Source organism: Rhamphochromis sp. 'chilingali' (genome assembly GCF_963969265.1).
Source record: "Rhamphochromis sp. 'chilingali' genome assembly, chromosome: 20".
NCBI lineage: Eukaryota > Metazoa > Chordata > Actinopteri > Cichliformes > Cichlidae > Rhamphochromis > Rhamphochromis sp. 'chilingali'.
This window is the reverse complement of record NC_137947.1, coordinates 26,609,064-26,634,408: the sequence shown is the minus strand read 5'-3', so window position 1 is coordinate 26,634,408 and position 25,345 is coordinate 26,609,064. Positions and strand designations below refer to the sequence as shown.

At 40.1% G+C, this 25,345-nt stretch overlaps 2 protein-coding genes across 3 annotated transcripts in view; one reads left to right on the top strand and one right to left on the bottom strand.

Annotated features, from left to right (window-relative positions):
- Positions 1-23,619, top strand: part of bean1 (brain expressed, associated with NEDD4, 1) — a 47,805-nt gene extending 24,186 nt beyond the window's left edge. For both annotated transcript variants that reach the window (XM_080868336.1, XM_080868337.1), the window contains 3 exons: positions 9,995-10,198; positions 10,655-10,790; positions 21,366-23,619. In XM_080868336.1, the coding sequence (XP_080724462.1) occupies positions 9,995-10,198; positions 10,655-10,790; positions 21,366-21,756 (731 nt within the window). In that variant the 3' untranslated portion in view covers positions 21,757-23,619. The remainder of the gene's footprint in view (positions 1-9,994; positions 10,199-10,654; positions 10,791-21,365) is intronic.
- On the bottom strand, positions 10,803-15,860 carry LOC308387939 (uncharacterized protein). The gene is made up of 2 exons (XM_080868338.1): positions 15,253-15,860; positions 10,803-11,281 (listed from the first exon to the last, which is right to left on the bottom strand). The coding sequence occupies exons 1-2, from the start codon at positions 15,371-15,373 to the stop codon at positions 11,013-11,015; spliced, it is 390 nt and encodes a 129-aa protein (XP_080724464.1). The 5' UTR covers positions 15,374-15,860; the 3' UTR covers positions 10,803-11,012.
- Positions 23,620-25,345: the final 1,726 nt, after the last annotated feature.

The following is a 25,345-nucleotide window of genomic DNA, read 5'->3' as shown; positions in this document are numbered from 1 at the left end:
AATACAAGTAAAAAACACAATGTCGCTCAAGAAAAAAAAAAACCCTACCCACAATAAAGGATGAATTTATGCTTTCAGTTGAGATGTACTAAGAAAATGTTAACTTTTTAGATGGATGAGAGAAAAGATAAAAGGTAATTTATTTATGATTTGAGTTGATAAAATACCATTTTAGGTTTTCATGATTTTCCTAAGTCGTTTGGAGTCAACAAATAAGCCCTATAGCAGTTTTTTGAGAATCAGTCATGCTTCCTCACAATGAAACTTTATTGTAAAATAAGGCACAAATAACTTTTTCTACACTTTGAGTTCAGTGTCATATACCTTAAGATATTTTCTTTGATCCTCGTTGTCTGACAGAGTTGTCACTATTGGCTTGAGCTGATTTCTTTTTCTTAAGTTTTTTCTTTTTTCCTATTAAACCCTTCTCCAGGAGAAACTCTTTCTGCCTCAGTGTCAATGGATGTACACTGAGTCAGTGCTATGGTATACTTTATATTGAAGAGAAGGTGGCTGTAACACATAATGACAAGCTGTCAGATTGAATTCGAGCAGCTGCTTGATGCTTCTGTATAATTTGTGCAGCTAATGTATAAAGTGATGCAGCATGCACAACAGCAGTCAATATGAGAAGCTTCTAACCTTTATAGTTTACGACACCCTTAGTGAGTCACCAGTCTGGATAGGTACACATGCATTTATTAGATGCAGTTTGACCTTTAACACCAGATAAATATCCAAGGATTAATTGTGAAATTAGATACATGCTTATATTCATGCCCGAATCATCAACGTACAGAAGCCCGGGCACAAAAGCCCTAGCCAGCTTGTTTGGAGGATCCGTTTTGTTTTTTTTTTCAGTAATGAGACATATGAAACAGGAATGTGTGCATATATGTACAAAGCACAATTCTTATTGGAAAAAAAATTCCAATAACCATTAAAATACAGCTTTAATAAAACCTCTAAAGTACATGCCAGACCTTTCTTTTATTTATTTGTTGTTTGTTTGTTTTCTGATTAAAATGCTATGTTTATTCCAAGTCTTTCCACATACATAAACACAGACTACAACGGGGCATTAGGGCCACATTCAGGAAAAAAATAGTTCATTTTGAAATTAAAGTCAAAATTTTGACATTAAAATCAAAATAACAGTTTGAAAAAAAGTCAAAACAATACAAAAGTAGATATATACAGTACAGTGCAAAAAGTAAGAAAATGAAAAGCTTAAAATAATAACAATGGGAAATGGGAAAAATCTAATGCTACCCATAGGAAATGTTATCAGGAGGCATGGCATGATACTAATGGCTACACCCCAGTGCAATAAAGAGGATGTACGTTGTATCACAAGAGATAATATAACAGCTGATCCAGCTGTTTCACTAATACATCAACACAAGGTATAGATCACACAGAAGTCGAGGCAGTTGTTTGGCTTAAAACGACAACTTTAATCTCCACATTTTGACTTTATTCTCTTTTTTCTTTTTCTTTTTTCCTGGAATAGTATTTTGATTTCAACCTCAAACTTTCTAGATTATTCTCAGAATTATGAATATATTTCTTTTTAATGTGGCACTAATATTACTTCTTGCAGTTATGCTCCCAGGTAAGAGTTGAAACAATAATGAAGTACAGCTCAGAGAGCTTTTTTTCAGGAAAAGCATGTTTGGGATGTGTATATTTAAGAAAGAAAGAAACATTTTTTTTCTTTATCAAAAACTCAAATTAAATAATAAAATAATAACACAGGTAAGAAAAAGAACTGGATACTGGATACTCAGTTGTTCTTTGGTTGTGAGGTTCAGCAGGCCCTTTATTGGTGGGTCAGCCTGGCTCCTGTCCAGTCAAACTTTGAGGTCATAAATCCATTATGACTGTGATGTACTAATCTCCAGATTATCTTGCAAGTCATCACACTGAACATCTCAACCAATTTAAAATTAACTGCAATATTTCATCACAATTGTTTGCATTTTTTTTCTATAGTTATGCTGATGACACCCTGGTTTACATGGCTACACCAGTTATGAAGTCTCTGCATTGACTTCATGTCTGCTTCAGAATGAATTTCAAGATAATTTTAGTGGCTGTTGTATGAAAAGTGTTCTTTGTGATGACTCCTACTTATTTTTCATTCCCTCTGTCTGTTTTAAATTGTCTGGAATTTTTATTATTAGTCCTTGTAACAAACCACGGCAGACCCGATGACATTCCTGTGCTCTTCACCATCTTTATTAACACCAGTTTTCACACGTATGGTTGCTGTTCAAACACACAGCTGCAGCTCTCCCCCTGCCAGTTCAACTACCAACATACCAACAACAACAATCATGGCAGTCAGGACCAGCTTTTTATGCAGGTGAGGCATGACTGCAGATGCCACGCAGGCGTGTCCATCTCGCCTGCAGCGGCATCGCAGACCACGCCCCGCCACAGTGGTCCTTTGTGCTACTTCATGTTTTATGTTAAATGACAGGTGCTCAAGTGTTTTTACTTTTATGCTTTGTCTTGAGTGAGTCGGTACCTTTAGTGTATATTTTTAATCTGCATTTTCTCTTTTTTCAGGTTATTGTGTCAGAATTTGCATGGCTTTTATTTTACTATGATTATTTTTGGTGTATATTTGAAATTCTTAGAATTAAAGTCTGCATTAATTTACTTCCAATAAATACATCCGATTAAATACAAATAAATACATCCAAATGTTTTGTTTTGGGGATAATAGGCATAAACCTTCTAACACAAAACCACATGTTTTCCATACCATAGTAAGTTTATAGCTTCTCTTAACAAAGTTTGAGTTTATGAACTAAACTTCTCCCTGTGAGCTTTGGTGGAAGTTTGTGTTGTCAAAGCTTCATAACCTATTTATCTAAATGTAATTTTTTAAAATAGTATTTACACTTTAAGGCTCATCTAACCCAGAATCACCAACACATACATACAAGCAAAATTTCTCTCATCCTTCTGTACCTTATCTCTGCAGGTGCATCCAGTCCCCTCAGGGTTTTGTGAAATATAACACTATCATCTTTTATTACAAGGGTTCCCTCCCTCTTCCTTTTCCTGCGCCCTCACTCCAAAATTATTGTGCTTGCCTTCTCCCTGCGCTCTTACTTTACTCTATGTATCACTTAAGTTCTCCTTCTGTCTTAAATCATATTGGAAGTGGAAAGAACAAAAGCCTTGCCCAGCTGCCTTATAGGACAATAAAATCCATGGTGCTGTATGAAGCAAATTCTTCCTCAATAAGAAGTAAGAAGCTATATGATGATCTAAGATATTGTAAGAGAGCATTGACCAATCCCAGTGAGCAAGCTCAAATGAATGACTATGCATCGTGAATGTCCAAGAGCAATTTTTCCTTATAGCAGGGATTTAACAACATAGCTTTTATCACTCAGCAGGTACATTATGAGGTCTTTAAATTAGCACGATAATCTCTAATTGTGAAGATACACAGAATTGTAAATAATGTCAGCTGCAGACCAATTGAGAGAACCAGCTGTTAAATATGTGACGGAGTTACACCGTCCCGGGCCGCAGACAGCTGACCTGAGCGCATACACGCACCACCACCGTTAGTTTCTACACTTGTAGCGCTGGGTTACCATGGCTGCGCGTCTTTTAGTCGACCGGGCAGATAACAGGAAGGGGTAAGAGGTATATTTTGAGCGGCACAGAGGGTGGCCAACATATTTTTTTTTTTACTCACCTTTAATAAAGCCGGTCGCGTAGACTCTCCGTGATCGCCGATCATATGAGTGGTTATGCAAGCCGATGGTATGGTGTTCCGGGGTTCAAATAGTGGGTTTGCGCGCCCTTGGAAAGGTCACGTGAACTGCATTATTTTGGTTTGTTTTGTTTTTGTTTTGTTTTTTGTTATTGTGAAACACTGTAGGCTGCCTGGAAGTGGCCATAAATGTGTGTATACATATATATATATATATGTATTGTAGGAATACAGCTGGAAATATGCTGAGGAAAAAAGAGTGTTTGGGGGAAAGAAATGATAAAGGGATGACTATTATGCCTAGTGGGAGGGGCAGTGGGGCCGTCAGGGCCTACCTGGGCATTCTGTGAGATGTTACATTGAGGGTAACATGCAGACTGGCTCAGCCGCTTGTGTGTTGTATACAGATTTTTGTTTTGTTTTGAATTAAGTCAGTTGTTTATTTTCTTTGTAAATAATCTTTTGTGCACCTGGGAGGAATAAACTATACACACTGAATGGTTCCTGACTACTCCTGCATTTGTTCGGGAGACGTTTAGGAGACCCCCGACAAATATGTCCCACATGTGCACCAGTCACACTTTATTTGTCATTAATAAAACTTTATTTTATTGAAGCGTAAGCAAAAGTGATTGCCACTGTGAGTGGAAACAGATTAGAAATTTAAGTATGCAAATGAACAGATGTGTTAGATTATTATTTTATATATTTGACATTAAAGATAACATTGTAAATAGTCTAAATAGTTTTAAACCAATAGTTAGTCCAGCTCAAACAGGATGACAAATTCTTACATGCTGAAGATCTGCCATGTCCTCCAGCATAGTCTCGAGCATGAAGGCGATATCAAGACACACAAGGAGCACTGGACAGGACCACTGAAGGGCATCAACCTTTGCAGTACTGGTATCTGTTCCTTTGTGTAAGGAGGAACAGGAGGAGCACTGCCAGGGCTCTACAAAATAACGTTCAGCAGAGTACTGGCTCATGTCCATGTTTCTGACCAACCTGTCAGAATCAAACATGAGAAGGTTCACATGTGACAGGTTTGAAAGATTCTAGAGACACAGTTGCAAAATTTAGGATGTTTGCAATCTAAGTGAGGAGAACGGCGCGTCAGTGGACATTTCTGGTGTTCTTTGGTGAATGCCAGTTGCATGACGCTGGGCTGCGAGCACAGGTCCCACTAAGGTATCCTGGGGTCTATCACCACCATCATGGAGTGTGTTCCTGATAGCTTGGTCAGAAACATGCACATGAATAGATTGCCAGAGATCATTGTGTAAGCATTGTTCATGTTCCTTAAAAGGAGCAAATGCTGGTCTTGCTGCTTGATTGATGTCCTATTATGGCCCTGCCCAGTTCTGCTTGTATAAAGGGCTATCTGTTGGTATCTCCTCCACATTCTTGACACTGTGCTGGGAGATGAATTTTCTTGTGACAGCACCTACTGATGTGCCATGAGCTAGACTGCCTGTGCAACTTGAATGGACCACCTGCAAAACTATTCCCTGTGGGGTGTATTGGCTTGTTGCTGCCTTTCCAGTGCACCCGTTGTCACTTTCATATACGTCAAAGCAGGTGAACTGGATTCACAATTGTTTATGGTTCCTAACTGCAGAGACTGATATTCCTGAAGTTTAACTGACTTTTTTGTTTTTGTTTTGTTGTGATTTAGTGTCCCCTTAAGGCAGTGTTTTTGTGCAGTGTATTTTATAGGTTAGGACTAGGGTTAGGTGTTCAGCTGTGATGGCTATGTCAGTGAATCTCCTCACAAAGGTAGATGTTTATGTGCATATGTGTGGAAGGAAGGAAGCAAGGGTTATGCAAATTTAAATCTATACAATTATAGATTTCCTTGTGAGTTCTATCTAGAGAGAATGAGAGAAAATGGAGTTTTTGAGGAAGAGATGAGAAGAGAATTGAAGAGAAAATCATGTTAGGGGAGAGAGAAAGAGGAGACAAAGAAGTGTGAGAGAGAGGAAACATTACCAAGAGAGTAAAGAGGTCCGCTGAGAATCATTTGGGGTGAGAGAACATTTTCCTGTTCTCGGGGAAATGTGTTAAACCAAATTACTGTTGACAACAGAATTATAGACGTAGACATACAAGGGAGAAAGAGAAAAGAAAAAAGCAATGGAGAAGCCCAGAGACTGAAATGAAAATAATATTGTGATTGTAAATCATTTAGAGACTTTGATTGTTCCTCCTGCTTTACATTCATTGCAGCTGAAGACAGAAATATTTTTTTAAAAGGAAACAGCAAGGAAACATCAGATGGATGTCTCCATCTGTGTCTCCAGACTCCAGTTCTAGTGACTCCAAAATATTCCTGTGTTGTTTTGGTGTAAATGCTATGCAAAGCTTTAAATGCGCAGTTCTATATGTTGCATCTCTCCACGGCTACTTGGCTGCATTGCCAAAAATATTTGGCAACTGGTAACTTGGGCTGCTGTAGTTCTGATTTGTGTTAGTGTTTGTTTTTTAGCTTTGCCTCTGCTGTGGATAAATATAAACCAAGATTTCCATCCTTTCTTCCTTCATTTGTTTCATTTAGCACAACACACACAGCCTTTGAGTTGTGGGCTTGAAGGAGGATTGCATGCAAATGCACCTCCATAACCTCAGTATTTGTTGAATACTGAGTCCAGATAATAGTTAAATTGTTTTAAACATGTTTTAAAATACACAAATGCACATACAAGCAAGACACAAACCTAAGTTAATAATAATAATATTTTAGTCCCTCATTGAACTCCAGAAGGAATTTGTGATTAATATGTGCACAAAGGATGGAAATCAAGCATTAATTGAAATTAAGAATTTAGCAATTCCATTTCCATTGTCAGCATCACTTATCGACTTGACTCCTTATCAGTGCTCTTACTGATTCCCATTGGGTTCCTGAGAAACATGAACAGGTATAAATGGAGGCTGTAGCCTGACTCTTCATCACTGCTTTTGTTACCTGTTGAAGTTCAAGATCGGTTCACTCAGCTTTAACATCACTCTGGTTTTGGCTAGCTTAGTGTTAGGATGCTGTCTGCGTGTTTCAAAGTTCTGTCTTGGACACAGTTTGCACTTTACCATCATGCTCTTGTCCTTTTGTGCAAAAAAAAAAGTAAAAGTGATGTCCATAGCCGTGCTGTAGACTGCGTCACTATTTTCCTGAAATCAGCTGATTGTACCGCAAGTTCAAGTGGAATTGATTGGCAAGCAGACAAACAATTTTAAGGAAGTGATTTACTGGGCACAGTATCCACATTGTCTCTTGCATGTGCATGTTATGTGAATAAATAATTGATAGGCACTTTCATTCATTTATCATCATTATTTTCTAACTTTTGTTATATTGTGTCGATCTGTGGAACCAACACCCCAATACAGGAAGTTTGGATCGGTTGTCTGTTTAAATAGTCCAGTCTCTGATCCGATGAGTCGTACCCAGGAGGCAGTGCAGAGCTCAAATGGAGCAGATGGGTGAAGGGACTTGCCCAGTTCGAATTGCCTCTATCCCACGGATTTCTACAGCCAGGGATTTCTACCCTGCCTGTTAAACTGTGAAACTGATTATTAGGATGACTGCTTTTATTTAAAACCATTATCATCAGCAACACAAAAAACAAAACAAAACAAAAAACTAGACAAAACGTGACTGGATCATGGGACCATTTTTTTCTATTGATATTTAACTTCAATATATGGATTAAATACAGTTTCTGTTTAAATCACTGCCTTTTTAAAGACAAAAAGAAACATGATGAATGTGTTAGCATGAATTTAGTCATGAAAAGTAAATTGAATTTTAAGGTTTTGATTCTATAAATATTCATCTCCACTGTGTTGCTACAGTTAAATAAATAAATACAGTACATTTACAGCATGTTTAACAATACATAAAAACAGCATTGCATCATTTAAGAAGATAATTAAGGTCAAATCAGAGAATGCATACTTTATTTTGAGGAACTGGTATAGTACACACAGTGGGTGAGCTATAGAATTGCACAATGGTCCTTTAATAGAAGCATCAATGAGCTCATCCTCCGATAATATGGAGAAATAACATCTAAACTACACAGTGATACATAAATAATAAATCTAAATGGCATTAATTATCCACAACAAAATAAATAGCTTGACAATATCGGAACACTTTTGGTGCAGAGTGAACAAAACAACTGCAACAGAAAAATAAAGGAAAAGAATAAAGAAGTCTTCTCTTTCACCTGCATTGTGAATGTAGACAGACTGATTCCAAGTGATTGGCAGGAAGACAGATAAGAAGGCAGACAGAGAAACAGGCTGATGCTGGAGAAGCAGAACAAACAGACAGATGAGACATTAAACAGAAATGGAGAGGAACAGGATCGGTCTGTAATCTAATGATGATGATGACTGAGAGAGAGAGGGACTGTGTGCCTAGACTCTAGGTCTAATTATCTGTCACACACTGAAATGGAATAAGTCCTCGGGGAGAGAGAGCTGGAAAAGAGGGGGGAAGACGAAGGGAAGGAGAAAGAATGAGGAGGCAGTACTATGTGTACAGGGCAAGACAACAGTTGCATAACATGACCCCCTGGCATACTGTTGTGGTCATAAAACCAGATATCTGATCAACAGATGGATGATGGGTAGAAAACTTAACTTTGACCAATTTTTCATTTATTTATGGACAAGTAAATCCAAATATGTAGAGGAACAAAATTTCAGAAAACAACACTGTATGTTAACTTATGGTGTCATCTGGTGGTGGAGAATAACTACAAATGCTTCTGCCTTCCATATATGTAGTAGGTAAAGCATGCTTTGCCTACCACAAGAGACAGACAAATGCACAGCTGATGATGTATGATAATGCTCCATAATGTAATATCAGGGCTTTTCGCAGGAAGGACATGACTATACTAATTTAAAGCACTCACATGTTACTGAGAAACAAATGCCCCCACAGTCATGTGACAAAGAGAGGTTTCACAGAACTTAATGCCGACCTTTTGCGAAAAGTAATGCACAGCATCACTTTAGTAAAAACCTTGATTTTTCAGCCGCTGGACCTGGGCATTGAGTCAACCATGAACTTCTCTTTATACCAAAGTATTCTGGAGTCAAATGTGAGGCAATTTGTCAGACAGATAAAGCTTGGCTAAAATTGGATCAGGCAACAGGACAATGACTCCAAGCAAAGCAGCAAATCTACAACGAAATGGCTGAAAAAGAAGGTGTTGTAATGGTCCAGTTAAAGTTCAGACCTCAATATGATTGAAATGGTCTGGTAGGACATTAAGAGAGCTGTGTACAAACGAATGTCAAAAACTTCAATAAACCAGTGCATCACTGTAAAAGAGAGTGGGTCAAAATTCTTCCACAGCGACGTGAGAAACTGATAAAGTCATAGGGAAAATGATTGCTGCTTAAGGTGGTTCTACAAGCCATGGGATGTTTGACATGACTGTAACATCCAGCTGTGCTGCAGCTCATTACACCTATAGGTACAGGACAATGGTTTCATCTGGAAACTATGGATTCTACCCACAATGGAAAGACATGAATGTTGGATTAATTGGTGATTCTTGGCGATTCTGTGCCATAAATACGTAGATGTCTTTTTCAGTGTTAGCCTTGTAATGTTCTAGTGACACGTTTAAGGTGTACCCTGCTTTTCACCCCACGACATTTGGGATTAGCTCCAGTTCCTTTGACCCTGAACTGATTCACTGATTCACAAAATAGATGGATGCTATTTCTGACGGTTCAGGAGGCGGATAGTGCAAGAGATGACAGCTGAAAGTGCTTCAGCAGTGCAGCTTGTGATGACTGATTTTGAGAAATGTGTCATTGGGTTACACTGGCTTCACAACTCCAGCTTCACAACACCAAGTTGGATACATGTTTAATGTACAGATGGACAGATAGCACTAGAAGACTGTCTTTGTAGATGTGGGGAAATTGTACCATTTGCTGCATGTCTATGAGTATTTATTAATAAAACAGAAATGGAAAACTATTAAGCCCACATTTCATAATTCTTGGAAATTTGCTTTTTACATTTTCTTTAGTGTTGACTATCAAGTTTTATTGTTTTGTTTTTCATTTTTTCATTTTTTTTGTTGGCTTTTTGCAAACAGTTTAATATTTAACTTTAAGGGTGCACTCCCTCAAACCTCAGTTATTTTTTAAAGTAGTTAAACACACTGAATCACACAAATACACACTCCACCCTGATCTCCATCTCTCTCTGTTTCCCTACAGTGAGCTCCAACCAGAGCCATGGGGAGTACCCAGACTGCCGGAGTGAGAGGGAGTCAGGAGGGGAGGCATCTCTCCTGGTGTCTCCGCTGGTGGTGGCGGGGATCGTTATAGGTCTAGTCCTCTTCCTCTCATGCATCACCATCATCGTCGGCAGCTTGCGCAAAGACAGTCGACTCCGAAACCCTCACCTTCGAGCAAGCTATGGTCAGTCTGTGACACACCTTGACATATTCTAGAACTTCCTTTTTGGTAGCTTTTCAGACTCCCATTGGAATGTAAATACAGCATCGTAAGACATTAAGTTAATACGCAACTTGATACAATGTCCACGACTTCAGGTATGACTATACATTTAAATCTTTTTGAGTGTCATGCTACGAGCTTAAATTGACGTAAATTGGTTGGTTAGGTTTGGGGTTAATTACGGTGAGGATCAGGACATGATACCAGACTGAAATATGCAAAAGTTGGCTCTAAATACAGTGGTGCGGTGCTGATCTGTAAAGCACAGCTGGAGTATGAGATGAGATGCCATGTAGAAGAGCACCACATAATAGGTTCAAATAAACCTTAGTTCATCACGCTGAAGTAACTGAATGTCCCCAGATGACAAAAGTCTGATTCTAGCACAGCATGAAGTTGATTTTTGTGTCTCCACAGGACAAGACAGTTTTTCTTATGGAGGTTCAGCAGGTGAACTGAGGTCTAGCTGCTTGGAAGACTTTCCTCCTGGTTTAGACTTTGACTCATACAGAGAGTCTCAGATAAACAGTGTGTATCCTGACTCCCCACCACGGTAAGTGCTTTTTGAATTTAAAAAGCCTGTGTAACAGATGTCAGTATTCAAATAAAAAACCCTCTTTTCAGAGTTAAAGTTTCCCCGGAGGCATCTTCCTTGGGGGGCTCAACCCGGGGTAGCGGTCATGTCCGGTTAGGGGCTCTGTTGGCTCTCAGGTGACTGTTTCCTCGCGGCTGCGTGCAGCGGGGCTAGGGGAGGGTCTGTGCTGACGGACGTGGGTTACTGACCTGGTAGCCTGGCTGCCCCTGGGTGGGTCCGGGATGGGCGTGAGGTTCTGGGGGCGCTCCGTCTCTGGGCTGGGACCCGGACCGGGCCTCGGGGGCTTGGGTCCTGGTTGGTGTGTTGCCGGGGTTGTGGGCGGGTGGGTGCATGGGGGCCCAGCCCTGGAGCAGGGTGCCGCCGGTGCGTCGAGCCACCTGGGGGGCTCTTCAACTGGTGGGGGAGATTGTCACATCTTGCAGGAGCTTTCCTCTCCTCAGGAGCTCCCTCTGCAGGAGGGGGAGATACAGGAGAGGTGGAGGAAGATCTCAGCCTGGGTGTTTATTGTCTTATGTAGTCTGGAAGATGAGTGGATGGTGGGGTGGGTGCAGTTTTCTCTGTGGTGGGGTTGGGTGGACTGTCCTGGGCTCTGTGGGGCCGGGCGGCGCTGCTGCACTGGGCCCGGTCTGGATGGGCCTGGGCCCCCTTTCCCTGGCGGGTCGCGGAGTATGGGGGTGCCTACTGGGGTCAGCGGGGGAGCTGGCCCCAGGGAGGGGTCACTTGCCCCTCCCTTCCTTCCCTCCCCATCTCCAGCTGCCTCCCTCTTCCCGCTCCACCACAACCACCCACACATGCAGGGCCTTGGAGTGGGGGTATGTCACCAGGGTGCAGAGGAGGCTACCCCCCCCCTCTGTCCCCTTCTGGCTGCCTCTGCCTCAATTTTATCCCACAACTTAGACATTCACATTACTCACACTCTCATTACACATACATATAGGATCTTGGGGGTGGGCACGATACACGGAGTCCAAAGTACCATCAGGGTGTACACCCCACCCCTGGCATCGTTGCCCACCTCTCAATTTTAAATACACGTAGACATTGAGGGCTAGCAGGAGGGACCATGCGCTTACCTGCTGCTCTCTGGCAGGTAGCTCCAAGCCCTCCTGGGTTTTAAATGCACCTTAGAACACACATGCATCAACATTACAATGAGCGGGTGGAGGGAGGTTTGGAGTCTTCTCTCACCCCCGTTCTCTGCGACCTGCTGGAGCAGGGGGGCTAGGACTAGGAGGAGGAGTTGGCCGTCCGACTGCGGTCTGGAGTGTGGAGCCTTCCTGCTGCTGCGGAGTCGGGGCGGTCTGCCTCCCCCCACCGCAGGGAAAAGGGAAACACCACCTGGGTCTGGGTGCAGTTCCCCCCTCCAGGGGCGGGGGCACCTAGACCCGGTTTGTAGAGTACGCTTGGGGAGTGTGATCGTGTGTACAACGTCTCTTTATGTCTGTCTCCACGTTGGTTGAGTGTGGAGTAAGTGCATATGAGAGCATGAGGGTGGGAATGGATGTTTGTATCTGTGTGTGCCTGTATGTCTGTGTCTATATGTCAGGTTGGGTGTCAGGCGCCACCTCTCTGGGGACATCTCAGGCCCTCCAAGGTTTGGAGGCCTATCTCCCCCTACCACCACTTCCCCTGCCAGTGGCGGACCCCCTCAGACATCGGTGCGTTGGTGGTTCTTTGTGTCCGGGGATGGGCGTCCAGGTACACACCGGCTCACTCCTTGGCGGCCGCTTATCGGGGCCTGGAGCCTGGGGCTCGCTCGGGCCACTTCGGAGGTGGGGTGCCCCCGGCCTCTCGGCCTGGGGCTCGGTCACTCAGGCGCAGCTGGCTGCCGGCGGAGCTCACGGGCGCGTCACTGCAACTCCCCCTGGCTTCTGCTCCGCGGCTGCTGAGTGAGCCCTCATCTGGGACTCTCCTCAGCTCTTTCCGGGACAGTGGCGCAGCTGCCCCTCTGTTGGTCTTCCTTGGTCTCTTGTGTTCTGGGGGCCTCTGGATGTCTGGAGTTTTGATCTCCTCCACACCTGCTTCACGCCCTGGAGGACGGGGCTGTGGCCCCCCCACACCCTCTAGCAGATTATTACATGAAGGAACCTTTTAAAAAACAAAAAACAAGCGCGTCCATGCTCACAGGTGTACACACGGGTGATCACACCCACAAACTACACCCTTTTTGGCTCCTACCTCAAAGCACACTGTGTTCTGTTGATCTTATGTGCTGCACAATAATGTTTAACATTTAGTATTTACTGTCATATTCCCATATATCATTGTGATGTTGTTTATTCTATTACTCTTGTTCTCTTCTGCTTGCTTTCTTTTTTCTTTCTCAGCAGGTGATCCAGGTGATCGATATATGCATTTTTTTTCTCTGCCCGTTCTGTTGGTTTTTGTCTTTTGCCCTTCTCCCCCGTCCCTCTTCTCAGCTGTTTCTCTTTCCCTCTTTCTTTCTCCCCTTCTTTCCCCCAGTCAAGTCTGTCCCGTATTCAGTAAGTGAAAATAAAATAAACAATAAAAGGTGAATCAAATGGACCATTACGGCAAGGCTGGGATGGTCAGTTTGGTAAAGTAAATCCGTTGGGCATCTTTCTTTGCCTTTAGACAACAATTCTGATGGCAAAAGAGCCAAACGGGACAGGCCAAAAAAAAAAAAAAAAAAAAAAAAAAAAGAGTTAAAGTTTAATCTACTATACATCTATTGCTTTATTACAACAAAATGTAAATGAAAATGTACCATAGTGATGTCTGTATACTAAATATGAAACTAAAATACTGCTAGACACCTGTTAAAATTGGAAACAGAAGGACGCTTTGGTTTTTTTACACATACCATTTGATAATTACTTAGATTTAACGGCGCAGGAAGGTCTCTGGTTTTGGAAAATTCCTTTTTTCTGGCAAAAGTTGAAAATAAAATATTAAGAAAAAACAAGTCAAATGGAATTTTTTGCCTTTCCTCAGCTACACACTACATTCTATTGGCAAAATAAGAAAGAAGAGCCTTTCCTTTGACATATATGTGAAATGTCAAGTATGAAATATAAGTGACCATTCATACACTATCATGCACTGTTCTTTGGCCACTTGGTTTGACCTTTTTCTGTGGTAATTCATTTATTAGAGAGCAGTGCTAACTTTGGTGCCCATTGCAAGGTTGGCTGTGAATATGTGCATGTGTGTGAGAAAGAGGGAGAGAGAGAGAGAGAGAGAGACAGAGAGAGAGAGAGAGAGAGAGAGAATGGACTTGCTAAAAGCTGGTGTCATGGTGTTTTTGATCTAAATGTCAGCTGGTCTAATTGGCAACTTTAATAATTCACATAAATCCCTCCCCTGCAGTGCATATGTGTGTGCTTCATTCTCATCACAGTTCTTTAGAACCGTTCAAACATTTTACTCTGTTCAAGGGTGGATGATCTGTAGTCTATAACTCAGAGGGAATAATTGTCATACGACTGAACATATCATTTTATTTTATGGTTTATCAGAGGATATTGCTTACAGTTCTCCCTTTCTGCTGGCACCAAGTGTACACTCTATTTCATGATTATCCGGGGAGTATCATCCATCTGTAGTACGTGATTGAGATGACATTACATCTTATCACTTCCACAATTATTGTCAGACAACAGGGATAACGAGGATATCAGAGAGATAATTTACTGAAATGACTCACTGAAATTTAATAATAATAGTAATAATTAGACACAGTGGCACCACATTGCGGAAAGAAATCCAGCTTTTTGCTCTTTTCTTATGTAGTTACAAAGTAATTGTCATGTGCAATGTATTGAGCATCACAGAACTGCTGCATGTGACATAATCAAGGATTCCCATCTTCATCTCCTCAGTTCACATAGAAGGTAAATAAGAAATGTAGTGCTTCCTGGATTATGATTGTTTTTGGGCTCTTTGGAACTGATCTACATATATGAACTTAAAAATCAAAACACTATGTAACACTTTTACCACCGGCTCGTGTGACAAGACTCCCCCCTTATGCCCTCGGGTGCAGTCTTGACTCTACTTAAACATTCTGTGATAAAAGATACATCTCGAAAAATAAATATCAGTCTAGGGTTCATATGATTCTCGTGTCTACACAGACAAGCGGAGGCTAAGGAAATACACTTAACCGATTAAGGCTAATACATGTGAATACTCAAATGATAAGACACCATGCAATAAACCCAACACAGGATCTCAGGGTTAGAAAATGTATTAAACAATTGCAGGAAATTCACATCCAACCCTTTTTTCTTCATGAAAAAAAACACATATACAAAACATACAATAAACCCCCGGGGGATAGATTTCAGTATTTTTTTCCCTTAACCTGTCCAATGTTATTCTTTTCCCAGAGTGCACTCTTAGTTTATTTTTGTTGTTGGCGCGCTTTAGTTGGAGCTCTTAATAATAACAACAATACCTCCGAGTATCCGTGATGTCTCCACCTCCTCCGATGAATAACTCGCTCGTTGTGGTAGCAACCGTCTCCACTCGCGGCAGCGAGCAACGAATCTCCGGTTCCTTAGATAGCAGCGAATCATCCACGGTTAGCGACTCTCTCCCGAGACAACTCTCCAACTCCGTCTCTCCGCTCCGGCGGAATCTCCGTTAGCCAGGACCGTGGCGTTAGCCTAGCTCCAGCTAGCCAACGTAGCCAAACGTGCCTCGTGCTTAGCCAAGCACCAAAAGATACGGGAAGCCCGGCTCAAACGCTCCGAATGATTACCGGGAAGTCCGCAGACGGGTGATATGTTGTTGCCGAACAACTTTGGTGACATAAGCAGTCCCGAAGTCCATGCTTCGTCTATGCCATTTTAGTAATCCTTCTTTTTCTCCTCTCTTCCTCCCAAGTCTCTTTCCCCCGGAAGTCATCTGCAAGTCATGACCTCTCGTGACGTAGCATACAAAACAAGTTACACTTCTTCTCTTTTAACAGACATTCACATTCCATGAAATTATGGTTTTTTAACGTAACTGATTTTTTCACACACTATTTATGCATTTTAATACAAACATTTATATCACATATCTATACCACTCTTAACCTCACCATGAACAATTATTTTCTCTTTAACTTATTCTCATGAAAACAAAATAAATACCACTGATATTTATCAGAGTATTACAACTACAAACCACATTGTTTTAAGTGAGTTAACCTTTTGTCTCCCTGACAAACACTGTTTGCAAAAATGCATTTTTTTTGTTACATATGACAATAGAAATAAAAAAGAAATTAAGACATGACCTTGTTATTTTTAAGTTATTGGTTTTTTGTTTTTTTTTCCTTTTAGTTTATTCTCTGTGCAGTGTTTAAAATGCCCCATATGGACTTCAATTGTAAAGTTTGCTATTGTTTTTGGTCAAACCTCATATGTGAAGGGATGCACCTGGTAGCAGCAGGGTTTGGTGGTGTTAAATGATGCTTGAGCCTAATGTGGGCGACAAATTGTGCCCATACGCAGTTAGAGAATTTCAGTTTGAACAGCGGAAATGTGAGAATAACTGTGAAGAACTCCTCAGCTTTCTATCAAGAATAAGGAAAGAAAGCAAAGAGGAGAGCAGGGAAAAGGAAGGGGAGCTAGAGCGCTACGTCAGTACTCTGGCAGGAAACCAGAATGTTCTGGACCGCCTGCGTGTGAGACGTACTTTTTGGCTTGGACTACAGGACAGCAGCCAACCAACGCATATGCATAAACTCACATACACTCACATCCATACATTCGAATCACACTTTTTTTTGTAACCATAGTGCTGGCAAATTATTGTTTGGTACCCTGTGAAGAAGCAGGTAGTTGCAGTCATATGATCAGAGCGTGTGTGGGCGTGCATATTTTTGCGTGTGTAGGCCACAGATGGTTGAGGAAAACTCAGAGAACTCAGATCAACAGCTCACCTGCTGCGACTGTGAACGCTACACTTCCGACACACACGTACACACACAAAGTCTGGTAGAGAAAAAAAGTCACGCTTGCGGATCAGCGCCTCACCTGTGGAGACTGAAAGCTTCTGCTTCCTCTCAGGGAGAAGCTCAGCAAGCACACACACACACGCATGGACACAGATTCCTTTCTTTCTGATTTGATTTGCATAATAGCATTGGTGAGCACATAGTGTAGGAAGGCACGTGTGACATTCTCATCGTGTATTGAGAAGATTTAAATAAGCATTAACGTCACAGCTTTGTTTCCTTTTGATTTGTTTTGTGTTTGCCACTTACATGTGTCCAGACACTGATCTATTAATATAATTTTTTCAATTCTGTTATGGTGAGCATGTGAAAAGGAATATTTATGTCATGTTGCTCAAATTTAGGCTGAGGTTTGCCCATTATTATGTCTGGTCTCGAGTGTCACAGCATATGCTGCTGGTCTGATTGCCGATTCTGATCCAGAGTTCTGCCTACAACAGTGGAAACATCTTAGTTTCTGGTCAGCAGTTTATGGATACTATGACCTATGGATGGAAAACTACAGTTTATCCATTTGTATTTTAAGCTTGGAATTATAGAGAATTTAGAATCACATTTGCTTCTTTGTTGATATATAATATGTAATTAACTGTAAATTACATGTTGCAAAGGCAGGCAGTCAGAGATGTTACCTGTGTTTTACCAGTTGTACAGCAGTAAACCACGATGGAGCAACAGTTGCCTGCATCTGTGACTTTTCACGTAACATTCAATAATGACATGTTTAGGAGCAGCTGAGGCATTTGCAATAATTTGCCCGTTGCTGTGTCAGGCTGCGTGACACTAACTGCAAGTGTTTGACAAATACAGGAAGCGTTTTTTCATGTTATTAAGCTGTAAAGCAATTTCTGCACAGTGTCACTTGTCATCTCATAGGAGGAAACTAATCTTCCCACTGTGCACAAACTGGTAATGTAAAGAGATGAAAAGCAGGAAAATGAAAGTAGACACCTGATTATTGTTTTCTGGCACTAAGAGTAATTTGATATGATGAAAACTGATTTGTTGAATGTCATATAGAGGTTTCATATTGTTTCTGCTTTATGCTGTAAAAATCAAATCAGTTTTGGGTATGATTCACACACAGTAGCAGCACCATCTACAGTTTAACTCCACAGGCAAGAACCTCTCACAGTGGTAAAGAGCAGAAACATGCTGGCTTTACACACACAAATACACACACTTGCACTGACACACAGAGACCATATGCTGTAAGCAAGAGCTGTGTGGTGTTCAGCTCTGTAGAGCGTCATAATCATTGCATGAATACATGCCAGAGGTCCTCCCTTTCTGCTGACATGCGTGTGCATTTGACTTCTTTTTCTACTGTGACAAATGTTAAGACAAAATCTTTTAGGTCAAGGTTAGAAGTCTGGGAAATATCTGGGTTTAAATAAACCATGACTGTTAATAGGAAAAATGAAAAAGCAACATTCTTCACACTTGTATCAGTGGCAAACTACTTCATCCATTGCTTTTGACAGGCTTCACTTATTGGTTGCATGTGAAAGTTTGGGGGGGTTGCTTTGTTGTAAAGCAAACCTCCATACAGCTGCATAAAATAGCAAAATAACTAGTAGATAAACCTAGCCTTAATTGACAGAAGCAGCCAGCCTATGCAGGAAAAACGTTGAAACATGGATTTCCCAAACTGTAGCATGAGGATTGTGTCAATGTGTTTGTTTGCCACCAAGCAACAGCATCCTTAAGTTATTAATAAATTAATACCTTGATATTGAATTTCATTTACATGATATGTCTGGACTTTAAATAGAAACAAGCAGCAGATAAAAACAAACAAAACAACAAACAGAAAAGCAGTTGTGCAGCTCCCAGCAAGTCTCCCAGAGGGGGCGAATTATTATTTATTCTGCCACACCCTGCTAACACACATGCTAGTGAACACACAAAGGTGTAAAACACCTCATTCATTATCTAGTGTGAGGTGTTTGCAGAAACAGACACAGTGGGAACAGAGCAGCATATAGCTCCTCAGAGACAAGAGACACAGGGATTTAGAGTGTGTTACAACACCTCATCGTGCCTAGCGCTCACTTTCCCTCTGTCTTCAATTTTCACCTCAACGTGCTGTCATGCCACTGATGTTTACAGTCAGATTTCTTAGCATGAGGCAAGTGAAAATAATCCACATGAATATATTTATTGAAACCCTGAGTTATATGGGGGTGTGAGAAAGAGAAGAGAAAGACGATAAATGATAAATGATAAATGATAAACAATATTTAATAATAAATAATTATAACTAAAGCCATCGCAGAAAACTTTATTTTTCTATATTATGTTTTTTGTATTATATTTCTCCTCATGTTAACTTTTATCAAGTGGAAAAAAGTGATTGTGTTCATCTTCCAGCTTCATGTGTTTATATTATGCTAACCATAGCCATGTAGCTAGCCACCATGTAGCACATCATTATATACCAGCAAGCCCAACTTCAGTAACCCTACAAACATCACTGTTTAGTTTTCTATCTTCATTTATGTCGGAAGAGATAGCAGAGCTGTACGTTTTAATTTTTCAGAAATCTCTCAGTCAGAGCATGGTATATAGACCTTAGATGGAAACTAGCAAGCTAACTCCCTGCTAACTTCAAATTCTGTTAAACTTAATAAATCCTGTTTTTATGGATGCCTGGATGTCAAACTTAATTGTTACACCTGGTAAAGCAGCAACACTGATCATGTCATTAAAGATGAAAGAATTTAGAATAGAATAGAATAGAATAGAATAGAATAGAATAGAATAATCCTTTAATTGTCCCACAAGGGGAAATTTGGTTGTAACAGCAGCCAAAAAGACAAATATACAAACAAACAGTACACAGGACACGGAACAGAAACATACACAATTTTCTTACATATTTACATTATTTGAAAAGTTTTCTAACTCTTAGTGATGCCGCAGTGTTTGTTTGACTTTGAGACCTGAAGAGTTTTGACCCGGAAACAGCTAATGACGTCAGCTAATGTTCAACTGGAGTGAACATTAGCTGTTATCTTCACATCATGGCGGAAGTAGCTCTCACTCACTTTTTCTATACACAGAAAGACACAAATTTAACGTGAAAGAAACTATCGCTTAAGCGCTTACTTATAGGAGGTCATGTGATTGTTGGGGTTTTCTCCGTTTTCTTTCTATTATTGTAGAATATGAAGCGCCTTGAGGCAACTGCTGTTGTGATTTGGTATTGTATAAATAAAATTGAATTGAACTAAAATGAAATTGAAAAAGAAAGAAAGAAACTCATACACACATGTGTGGCACTGCTGTGTATTGATGTTGTTAACCACTGTGCTGATTAAGTTACGCTGATTTACCTCTTCCTACGGCCCATTCTCATCTACCATTACTTCCACAGGGCTATTTTATAAAATAAAAATTCTAGGGCTCCTCATGGTTTGCAGTGGCAGAGCAATGATCAGAACAACAGCAGCTGAACCAGTCACGTCATTGTGCCCATGCTTTGCATCTTTCCAGCATCAACATGACGCAGTTGCTGTCAAACAAGAAACGTTTTACATTGGCTTGTATTTTGTTTGTCTTTTATTCAGTTATAATCCATCTAACCTGCAGAAATCGTTCATAATTTTAAGGTTGAATTTCCAGTTTTCTTTACATGGATTAAGCCCACTTATAAACCTTAAGTGAATATTTTGACAAAAGCCATGGAACTTTAATCTCACTTTTCATTAAGACTTAATAACTGCAGCTATGCATGTATAGAGTCACTAGTCAAGCAAAACAATATTATGGCTTCATTAACAGCTCAGTCCTGAGTGCCAACAGTGTGCATCTTTGGTTTTCCCTACCAGAACACTGAACAACTGTATTTAAAATTTGCATTAAAGATACATAAACCTTTTCTAGACTACAGCTGAATTCTGCAGGTTTATATTTTTTTGTGTCTTGCCTATTTATCTTCCAAATGTATGTTTTAGATGGTTTTATATAGAGCACATTGTAGATATTGCTTGATTGTGCATAGTTAAAACTGTCTTTATATTTGAAACTGAATGTCTCAGTGCAACAGCTCATGTCTGATGGTGGGAGGGGTCCATCTTGTCTCCTATGGTATTCTCCTGTGAATTTCTATTATGGATGGATGTATTTGAACATAGAAAATAAGGCAATGGCATCAAGCTATCATGAAATAGCAGATTAAAAGCCGGCTTATTAAAAAGATAAGCATTGGGAGAGTTCAGCAAGCGCACTACCTGACATGAACCATTTGTCAGCACAACTGTAAATTTGCTAAAGACATGTTTCTTTACAAAATGCCCATTAAGAGTTTGAGCAGATTACTCCCTTTAAGTATGAGTTATTTTGCAGTTGCTATCATTTTTCCTGTGTTGGGAAGGATACATTTTATGTGCCTGCACTTGGAGTAAGCTAAAAAAATAATAAAGAGAAAAGAAAACCACCTCCAGACACCCACATGCACAAATGGCAAAGAAGAACATAACTTAGTAACTGATGTTATGATATAAAATCAATGTTCTGTAATTTATCTAACTTTTTCATTTTTGTCCTTTTGCCTGTAGCTATGATGAGTGTGTCGGTCCAGGTTCGACTCAGATCTACATCCCTACAGATGACCCACCTCCTTACTCATTGGTGGACCCCTGTCAGGGGGGAGCAGAGCAGGATGAACGGCCTTGCTACTCCCTTACAGATCCTTCCCCACACTGCGGAGAGACCTCAGCCAGTGCTGCCTGGTTTTCTCCCTCCCACTACCCACTGGGACTGCAAGAGCAGGAGCATCAACATCTTGCATCCATCTCCTTCCCACTGGAGGCAGCACCACCTTATGAGTCAATGCTGCCAGAGCAGGGACAGCCCCTCCCTCTCATGCCATGTGACCTTTATAAACACCAATCAGAGAGGGGGGATGATGGCAACTCCCAGCAACTCCCTGCGAACCAGATCTCATAGGACAGTTAATTTGTTTCTCTCACCTGTGGGCTTGGTGAATTAAACAAACACTTGGGATGTGTGGAAAATAGCTTTCATTAGCAGCTGTGACACCAAACGATGGTCCAAAAGATGTGCATTTCTTCCACACGGTTGCAAAGACCTGAAGAGGCTGAAGCTTGACTGCAGTGCAGTCAAAACTCCAGCTTTCAACCATTTTACTGTTGTTTGACTATGGACAAAATAAAACTCAAGAACTGCATTATACTGCAAAGTTCCTGGAATGGCAACTTCTCTCAATGGCTCTCCTCTATGTTGTTTAGTTTAGTTTTGCCATGTGTTGACTGTTATCGTCTCCTTGAAGTAGGACTGATACAAGAGTTGTGTGTCTTGTGTGGAGTTTAGTCTGAATCGCTTCCAAACAAATGCATTTACATTTATCCATCATGTCATAGACAACAGGAAATTGAGTTTGTCTTTACAAGAAAGAGTATGAACAGTATAGATGTGGGTTTTAGTAGTCTAGTTTAAGGTATACACAAGCACACTCAGTACCATCCCTGAGTTTATTTTGCTGTGATGTCACATATCTTCGTATTTAGAAATGTTTTGGGAAAAAACTGTACTTAGCTCTGATGTTATATAGAACATGTCAACTACCAGCACACCACTGCTGATTTACAATCTCTATAGTGTGTGCAGACAGTAGCGTGGTTTATGGCAACCTCCAGTGTTAGTTTGTTGGTTGTGGTAGTTTGATTAGAAGGAGTTTGTGATGAAATGGCTGTGTATAACAGGGGAACTACCTGGACAAGGAATTATCAACATGCCATTTTTCCAGGTATATTTGTATTACCTTTTAGCACCATGATGATGCTATAGAAAACATTGCTAGCATGTCATTTGAATCTGTCATCACCAGAGAGGAGTTCAACTTGTCCAGCTGTATAAGTTGTCATAATTCTTCCAATCAAGGGCTCTGGTTTTAATGTCAATGCTGTAACTGGATCCCAGCAGCAAAATGTAGCTTGGAGCTCTCCTCTTGTCGAGGTTGGGTTGATGCAACGGAGAAGAAACACAGTAAACTGTAGACTTTATTACATTATTCACTCATAAGGGATGCTTCTGCGTTGTTGTTCTTGTTCTGCTCTCATAAAATAATTCACTTGGCTTAAACCGTTACAAATGTTCTCTGTATTGCACACAGGTGAGCAACACATGGCTTGCGATAGCCACTAAACTAATTACTAATGAACAAAATAAACTGATGTGGAAACTTTTTGGGTCATTCCATCTTAACTCATTAAATTTCTAGTAACTTCTCTTTTCAGCCACCTTTGTTTTCGACGAAATGTTCAAAGTTTGGATATATTCTGTATGATAATTGTTGTGAAATTTTACCTTAAGATATTAAATACCTTTCTAGATTTTAAAAACAACAACATTAATTTACACATTAGTGTAATATTCAGGCACGTATCCTAAACACAATGAAAAATTTAAAACAGCATGGAAGTTTAGTGAAAATAGCATTTTTAGGTCAAAAAGCATTCTGTGTGTTTCATTTTACATTAAATTTTGAACATTTAAATTACTTTGTCAATAGTGGTCTTTGACAACGTGAGATGGTTTTGGGGGCAAAATGTCATAGCATGAAAGCAAAATGTCATAGCAATCATGGCATATATGCAAACCATGAATATTTTTAGGAAAGTCAAAGATGGATGAGCTGAAGGACAACGATGATTTGAGACAGAGTGACCCAGTAAGATTTTTTGTAATATGCAAAGCCTTTCGCATTTGATTCTAAAAAAATGTTTCCGCTACAGTATCTCAACATTTAAACATGTAACTGTCAGCTGCAAAGTTTCTGCTGGTACTTGTAAATCAAAGGGTCCCCTTGAAAGGTTATTACATCATTCTGCCTGACAGGCACCAGACTTCTTTTACAGGCATTATTTAAAAATGTTTAAGGTGATAAACATGTATGGACTGTTCCAAGTGTTAGAATTGCAAAATGGTTCAAGACAAGACAAAAGAAAATTATCATTGTGTCCTTGATACAGTATTTCCTTGTTATTTTGCTGTAGATGCATCAGGGGAAATTAGTTTATACAACAGCAGATATGTGGTCAAATGCATCCCATTAGCAGGTGGTTTGGGTGATCTGGTAATGCTGTGTATTGGTGGTCATTTACACTAATATGCATCAGAGCTGACTGTTGCTGAGCAAACTGCTTAAAGTGTAAACAAAGTAAATCCAGATACAAATGTTTTCGATGTTTCACCATTTATGCATTATTTCCTAATCAGAAACAAAGCAATAGATATGAGCTAAAATGCATCAGCTGTACATAAATTGAGTTGAGCAAAGGGGAAGTAAAGCCAGTCGGAAGCATCTGTAGTGAACAATTTTGCCAATTAATAATTAGTCAGCATTAAAACGGTAAATAAGTTAATAACGGAGAGATAATGTTGTTATTTTAATATATATCTGCAGCCATTCTTTCAAATGGACCATGCAATCATTACACACTCCATTCTGTTAATGAGATGTGGGGAAACATCAGGGCAATTAGTTTCCAAAGAAATCTAAATTGTTCATTATTTATTTTGTGTTTGAGTTTGAAACATAATAAGTTGGGAAATTCTTTAAAGTACAACAAACATGGTACAGTTACCATGACATAGACATGTTCAGAGGGGGATTTTTACAATGTGGGTGTTATCTCTGAACAGCCCGGTTGGATAAAAGCAGAACAAATCACAAACTTTTCTAACTTAACCAAAACGGAACAAAAACCCAGACAGCCACTGTTGGTGCACAAAATATGAATATACCTGCATTATGGTCACCAGGCAACCTGATCTATCACCTCAGGTGTCTGTGTACATATGTTATATAATTTACTATATGTGTCACAAATACACAAAATGTTTGAATGAAGTGTTTAGAGTTAAAATTGGGGCTATCCTGGAGACACTAAGACCTGTAGACAACATCATCATTCACCAGTTATTGAAGCAGGAAGCCACTAAAGGCTGAGCTTTAATAACATTTTTTTTCAATGTTAGTTTAATTTGAGAAATTGACAATTTTTTTAAAATTATCTTTACGTGTGACATAGTGTTTTAGTTAAAGATGTGCCTATTAGCCCCCAGACTGTTAGCTTGAACATTGTAGCCATAATTATCTCAAGGCAACCAATCTGCTGCTTTGAGCTAAATCTCTGGTGATGTACTGATTTTGTGATGTAGGTAAAAGCATGCTATTGTAACTGAATCCCTGTTAAATGCCTTGTGATGACAGATTTTACTAAAGGATACCATTTTCTTGACTGTTTCAAGCTGTTCTTAAGGGTTCTAGTTAATCACTGGTTGTCTTTTGGCTCAAATTAGCACCTGGAAACGAGCCACTCACAACATTTACTTCATTACGTTAGAATCTCAGTACTGCTTTTAAGATTTTAAGCATTCAGTCAAGAGTAATTTTCTCTGATGGATTACCATATGTTGTAATAAAACGTTTTTGTCTGCCATTTCAAAGTTTCTGCACTATTCATGTTTACTTATTTTCCTCTCTTTCATTTTTCTGACTTCTATATACTAT

Bases quoted from the DNA above. Each gene is read 5' to 3' on its own strand.
- LOC308387939 (XM_080868338.1), bottom strand. From the start codon at position 15,373: ATGATTCGCTGCTATCTAAGGAACCGGAGATTCGTTGCTCGCTGCCGC. The intron at 11,282-15,252 runs GTATTGTTGTTA...CCCCTCCTGCAG, and splicing joins GACATCACGGATACTCGGAG to AGGGAGCTCCTGAGGAGAGG.